Below are 7,068 nucleotides of genomic sequence, written 5' to 3'. Positions count from 1 at the left end.
GTTTGCCTGGTTCATCTCAGCTGGGAACATGGGAACCAGGCAACTCAAATTTTTTTTTTGTTGTTAGGAATAACCACAAAAGTATGGTGAGTGTTGATCTTAAGGTTATAAACACATTTTAGTGAGTAGGTGGATTTGCAAATACAGAATCAGTGAAGATGGTTGACTGCAGTGCACCGGCAGGGCCTCGCCCGTGGCTGTCACGTGGCACCGACTTTCACGACCGTTTCTTCCTCCTACCAAGCATCTCACTTGGTGGCGATGGCAGGGTCCCCGTTCCTTGACCATGAGGTCCTGGTGGGCAATTGTGTTTCTCTCGATTGAAGTCTTAGGGGAAGCAGAGCAGAGAACCCGGCATGGAAGGCCCATGATTTTGGGTGGATAAAGGCAGTTGATTCGCTTCTGACTCTGAGCCCTCATCTGGGAAAGGGGAAGCACGGACCTGCCTGACTCCCCAGGTGTGGAGACCCCAGCAGAGGAAATGCCTGGAAAAGGGCCAGAACCTTCTCGGGAGATGCTACTCACAGGCCCTCAAGACAAAGGCCAGCAAAGATTCCCATTGTTTCAGGGCTGTCTTCACTTGCCCTTCCACCCAAGATGTGGACCCGGACCAGCACCCCCTGCGGAATTGAGTGTCAGTCCACTTTCTGGCCATTAATCTCGAAGAGTCTATCAGGAGCATTTGCATTAGCCCATCTTAAAAAACCCCAGCTGGGTCCCAGCGGGCCAGACATGGGCTCAGGAAACAGTACTGCTGTAGCCAGCCAGAAGCAGAGGCTCCATGGTGTCCAGACTCCATCTTGGACCAAGCCCTGCACCACGCTGTCTGTACCCCAGCCAACCTGAATGCGTGAGGATGTCATAGATGATCACCCCTGGAGAAGGACGCCTCCTACCTGAGACCAGGGGTATGATGGAGGCACCCTGGCTGGAGGACTCGCCACCCCGAGCCCAAACTCTTGGATGGATGGGGAACAGCCTGGCTGGGTCCTTGGAACCTGAGCTTAGGTGGCTGGCAGAAACTAGGCATACTCGTGTGATGGAGAACAGAGGCAAGGCGAGAGTTCTGCAGACAGCCTGGGCCCCCGCCCCGCCTCCGCCGCCTCCCCCAACACACAGACTGTCCTTCCCGTGATGACCATGCAGCTTTCTTAATGGAACACAATCGCTGAACTTGGTACATTTCAAGCACTTTAGCCTTCCAGGACACCAGACTGCTGATGAAAACCATCTTCCGTGGGCGCCATGTTAATGAGAGGCCAAATTTCATATGCTTGCAAACTTTCCCCCCTCCTCCTGCTATACTGCACCCCACCCCCTCTCAATAAAAGGTTGCATCAGAGAGAGAGAGAGAGAGAGAGATTTCCATAATTTATAGTATGGGCATTTCACTGGGGACAAGCGCTAATCTGTACTTACCGATACATTTAAGAAAATGCATCCTCCCGCAAGCCTGCGCCATTTATGACTCTTGGCACAAACCGCAATGCTCAGTCTTCAATTAAGGGACACCTTAGGGTTCATTATCACACAATCGCTCCCTGTGAACCATGCCAAATGCTGTTTTGGCACGGAGCTTGGAAGATGAATTAGAAGGAAGTCTTCTCTGTAATGCCGTCTCCCTAAATCCCATTCCCACCATCAGCGTTTATGCCCTTCTCTGGCGCGACCCCCTCCTTCTTTCCAAGTGGCTTTTACTATTCAATTTCTCAACGTCAAAGTCGATTCTCTAGAGGTGTAGTCAGAGATGCCACGTCTCCTTTTTGTCTTCCGGCTCTCAACAGGCCTCAGAATGGCTACAGATGGGCGGCTCTCCACACCCCTTGTTGGCCTAAAGGAGCCACAGATGCTTTTTTTCCCCCTCCTCTTAAGCGCCTGGGGTAGAGAGAAGAAAAGGGACCAGAACGGGAGTCACATGCCATGAGAATGAGCCATAAGGAGGTTCTAAACAGGGTCCTCCTCGCAGCCCTGTGTCTAAACCAAGAGGTGCCTCACGCGCACGGCTCACAGCAGAGGGAGGAGAGTTCAGAGTCAAGGGGAGAGCTCTGTTCAAAGCTGGTCACTTCCACCAATGGGAAAGGAGGCAGGAAAAGGAGAGTTCAAAGGCCCATCTCCTTACCCCCTCAAAAACTCTCCAGTCCAGGGCCCACACTGTGCCCATGTGTCCTGAATCCACAGGACCCTCCCTGGCTTCAACCCGGGGGTAGGGGCACCCCTTTTTGTCTCCTTCATAAAAACACTGAAACAGAACGAGCATGTTTCCTGGCACTTTCCAGCTCTCCCAGCTGCCCAGGTCCCACCACTGATGTGGGCTGAGAGAAAACGGCACCCATCCAGGGAAGGGGCAGGCCCCGGGCCGTGGAAGGAACTGGCGGGCGGCCGATGCACCGGGCCACATCCAGGCTGCCCGTTTAGGTTCTGATTTCCCAGGGGTGTGTGGGGAGGTAGGTGGGCGGGAGAGAGCTGACTCAGGTGCGGGGATGTGCCTGGACCCCCGCCCCCGGCCCCCCCCCACTCCCATCTTGACTGCCCTCGATGAATCTTCCGGCTCCACTTACGATGACAGCACCCCCGCAAGGAGACCCGTTATTGACTTCTTGGTGTCACACCCACATTGAGAGATGTGTAGATGTGACAGGTAAGGGGGCTGATGGTAACCCAGGCTCTAAAGTCAAAACTGTCAGATGATGCGTAGCCATTAAGGTAAAGTTAGCTTAACGAAGGAGTTGCAAACGCAGGCTGTGCTCAGATCAGCTTGGGCCAGGCAGCACAGGTGATGGGACCGAGAAGCCTTTCTTTGGAAGGGTGGGCGGGGGCGGGCAGCAGGCAGGGGCCGTGGGAGGAACAAGACCGGAAGCAAACAGACTGAAAAATACTTTGCCCACAAGATGTCTTGTGGAAATTTTATTATGTAGAGTGTAAAATGAATTGTCAGTCAAATAAAAAGAACACGTCTTTTTTTTTTTAAAAAAACAACATGCATAACATTTTCCAATTGCCTTTTTTAATAGTTAGACATTTCAAGCATTATAAGGAAAAAAAGGAGAATACCTCCCAGACACTGTAACTTCAGTACATCTCAAACGGAATGTCCCCCAGGTCAATTGAAAAATGCAAGAAAAAAAAAATAGCTTCAATTCCGTTTTTCTTTCCTTTAAAAATACATGTTACCTGTACAAGATACACTACAGTAAACATTGGAAACCATATTATCCCTTTTATTAAATCAAAATTATTTAATTCATATTGCGGTTAATGCTAGATTTATTTATTCATCTAGTTAATTTGACAAATATTAAGAAAATATTTAAAAGAAAAAAGCAAAAAACACCTTGGAATTAAAAAATAGTTACTACATTTTTATGCGGTTTAATGTTCCACAGTGTTTGTTAAAAGTTATATTGAATTTATTTTTAATATTAAAAATAACAGTATTTATATTTCTGAGAGAATAGAGAAAGGTTTTTTTGTTTTGTTTTTAAAACAAGCTTGGAGGTCTTAGATACACAATTGCAACCGGTAGATAATGGAGACATGAAAAAACATCTGCTAAACACACAAAAACATTTTTATATTATTAACCCCCTTAGAACTCTAGAAATTATACAAACCCTAAAAAATGCCCCCTCCCGATCCCTGTTGGACAGCAATACAATTATCTGTCTCAATTCAGAATTCACATAATTAATTACAATACATAATAGTTCAGTTTTTTAAAAAATGCAATAAAACCAGACAGCCAAGATACAAGAAATTAGAAGTAAAACATTTAATGAATTTACACATTTAAGAATATTTAAATACTGTTTAAAAATTTTTTTAAAGAATTTGTTACAAACCACCTAAGACTTCCAAGCCACTTTTTTCTGTTGCAACAGAAAAAACTGTAAATAAAGAGACACACGAACAAAACAAAACAAAACCAGAACACACCACGTTGAAATGTCACCGCTCTGAGGCACATTCTGGTACCAGAATCTGCAGGTATTGCTCCAAAAAGATTCCCAGAGCTTACGCATTTGAAGTAACGAACAACGATAATGAAACAAAAATTGTCAGCAATTTTTAGTAACTAATTCTCCTGATTTTTAGAAAAATTCTGTTAATCTAAATATAGTGTTTCACAGAACAAAACAAAGGTTCTTCATCAAAGGGTTTGCAAATCCAAAAACCTCTGTTACAAACAGGTCTTTGCTCACAATGCTTTTGAGGGAGGGGAGCCGCGGGTCCTACTGCTCCTGTGGAAGGAAGGGGGACAGGTTAGTCTGAGGGCACAGTCTCAGGTGCTGATGTGCCGTCTGGGGCTCTGTCTGCAGAGAGGTAATGGGCACTGGCACACGCGTGCTTGGGCGTGCACACACACACACGTGTGTGAGCGCCAATGTCTCAGCGCCTTCTTGCCCTCGCACCCGGGATCTGGCCCAGACAAGCTCTCACACATGAGGCCTTGGGCGCCTCCTTCCACAGGGGATCCTGGGCGGGGAGAGGGGAGTGAGTGACACTTCTCCTTGGTCACCTACCGCCTCCCCCCCTCAACTCCTGTCCCCACAGGGCCCAGTTTCCCAGTGAGATGACAGACTGGTCTGGGGGTTCAGGGCCTGTGGTCCCCAAGGGACTGTGCACAGGGACCTGACTGGCACAGGTCACCTGGAATGCGGCTTGCAGGAGTACTTGGTCCCCCGTCTTCCCCACATTTGGAAGAAAACTTTCTGGACAGAGCCCTCTGGTTTCCAGCCTTGGAAGGGGGGGACTTGCTCTCCGCCTGCTGCCCCTCACTGCTGACTGGGGACAAAAGTGACAGCCTGGCCACCCCACCCTCTTCAAGAACAGCACTGGGCAGTGGCCACCAGTCCCCAGGGGCAGTGCCATGGCTGCCCAGGGCCGGCTCAGCCTGGCAGGCTCACTTACAACTGGGAGCCTGGGTCCAGAGGAAGACACCGAGGCCGCTCAGCCCGGCAGTCTGCCTAACCTATTCTTTCCCTAAGAGGCTCCAATTTGTTCCAGCAGGGGCGAGGAGGGGGCCAGGGTGGTGGCTCTGTACCACTGGGGCCCGAGGTCAGGCACACACAGAAGGCTTGGGGTGGGGGAGTGGAGGCCTGGGTGGTCCCGGCGTCGCGGGCGATTGGCTACAGACCTGGCTAGGGGCCTGCGCCTGCCCTAACGTCTGCCCGTAGAAGGCGACCTGCTGCCGGTAGTACTCCGCCCAGGCCATGGTGTAGTCCGGTGGGGTGCTGGCCTGGGGCGCGGCGCTGGCGGCGTGACCTGACAGGCAAAGCAGAGCGCCGGTTACTGGGAGGCAAAGGGCACAGTCAGCCTGCAGGAACCCCTTCCCAGAGCCTCTTGGAAGGCTTCCCAGGGGGCGCCTGGACGAAGTGCCTGATGCCCACGCTGTCTGGCCAGACGTGGTCTGCCCAAGCATGGCTGCAGACAGCATGGTTATCAGAGCTTTCTCGCCTGGGCCCCGCTCCACACCTACAGTCTGCTTCTCTCATCAGCCATGTTCTCGGCGTCCGTCTGTCTGTCCAGCCAGCTCCCTGCCAGTGCCCGGGGCCAGGGTGGGAGGAGGGAGGGCAAGGAAGCAGGCGCCCCGGCAGGGGTGTATGTGCGCGCGCCTGCACGGGGCATCGCAGCCCATGGGGGTCCAGGATCTGGACCGTGGGGGTTGGGGGGGTCTGGGAAGACTGGGCACAGGCACCTTCACCAGCTGCTCCAGGGGACGGTGACCCCTCTGACCCCTGCCCCGGCCCCTAGAAGGGCTATGGGCCTGGTAACGATCGCAAACACAGGATGACTGCCTCTCTGACAGTGTCTGAGCCGCGCTCTTCCAAGCAGCAAGTGAGATCCTTCAGACTCAAGACACGAGACACCTCTTCTGACCACACCTGAACGCGCTGGTTCAGCAGTTGTGGGATGCACACAGAGGGCTCAGGACTCATTTTCAGTGATTCACTTGAGGTAGTTTTTATTGGGGGGAGGGTTGCCGTTATGAAGTTTTCTCCTCTTTTTAAAAAAACTGGGTTAGTGGAGAAAACTGGCACAGCGAGGAGCTTACTTTGGAAGAAAACATCTCAGTCCCTACTGCAGCCTCAGAGGCCCCGCTCAGTTTCACCTCCTCCCTGCCTCACCTGCCCCGTGATGGCCAGGGAGAGCTGGGCAGTGGCTGGGTGGCGAGATGGCTGACGGCCCCTGGCCGGCCTGGGCCTAACCAAGGGTCCTCACATGGACAGCCCAGGCTGAGGCTCGCCCCGTGTGGAGCCCAGAAGGGAAGATCGAGCAGGGGAGGAAGACAAAGACGCCCGCGCAACTCGCTGACAGGGTTGGGGCAGGTGGAGCAGATACAGGCAGACGCCCAGATGGACGCACACAGGGCACGCGGCGAGGTGACGGGAGCCACGGCTCTGGAGCCCGCAGGCGTGGGCCCCGGCGCCGGGGCCTCCCTGTAGAGAGGCCGAAGCACTCACTCTGTTTTTTGTAGTAGTCCTCCCAGGCCTTGCTGTAGTCGGGCTGGCTGCTCTGCGGCTGGCTCTGCTGGCCTGTGCGGAGAACACAAAGGCAGTCAGGCCTTCGGGCTCCCCGGCCCACAGGCTCCGGGCTCTGCTCTCCACTCTCGCTCACTGGCCCGGGAGGAGGGAGGCAGGCCGCCTGAGGGAGGATGCCACTGAGCCCCGCGAGGCTAGGGCAAGCAGCAGGAGCGGCCTCGACTCCCGTGGGTCAGAGACCTGGGCTTCCGGGGCCAGAACCTGAGGCCCCGAGCGTTGTCTGCGGCTCCCTGGATTGGCCCTCAGATGGACAGAGAGTCCAAATGGCACTGACCACTCCCTTCCCCTGCCCTTACTGTTCAAAGACTGATGGCTGCCTCTGGACAAGGAGAAAATTACAGGAAACACATAGGGAAAGTTCCAGAAACTATGTTCAAGATGACAAGATGGAGTACACGCAGCGAGGGGCTGACGCCAAAATGCACACCTGACCCCCACCCAGCCTTGCGCTGTCCAGGGTGGGCTGGGGGGCAGAGGATGTGTGTAGGGGGGGCCCCCGCCCTCGTCTCTGAATTACTGGGTGTGGAAA

General features: G+C 53.1%; 1 protein-coding gene across 3 annotated transcripts in view; it reads right to left on the bottom strand.

The window, feature by feature from the left end:
* Positions 1–2,873: 2,873 nt before the first annotated feature.
* FUBP3 (far upstream element binding protein 3) overlaps positions 2,874–7,068 on the bottom strand; it is a 49,697-nt gene continuing 45,502 nt past the window's right edge. For all 3 annotated transcript variants that reach the window (XM_061433844.1, XM_061433845.1, XM_061433846.1), the window contains 3 exons: positions 6,462–6,533; positions 5,135–5,262; positions 2,874–4,238 (listed from right to left, as the gene is read on the bottom strand). In XM_061433844.1, the coding sequence (XP_061289828.1) occupies positions 4,230–4,238; positions 5,135–5,262; positions 6,462–6,533 (209 nt within the window). In that variant the 3' untranslated portion in view covers positions 2,874–4,229. The remainder of the gene's footprint in view (positions 4,239–5,134; positions 5,263–6,461; positions 6,534–7,068) is intronic.

This window comes from Bos javanicus, chromosome 11 (assembly GCF_032452875.1).
Source record: "Bos javanicus breed banteng chromosome 11, ARS-OSU_banteng_1.0, whole genome shotgun sequence".
NCBI lineage: Eukaryota > Metazoa > Chordata > Mammalia > Artiodactyla > Bovidae > Bos > Bos javanicus.
Note: the sequence above shows the minus strand (reverse complement) of the source record. Positions and strands in the feature narration are given on the sequence as shown.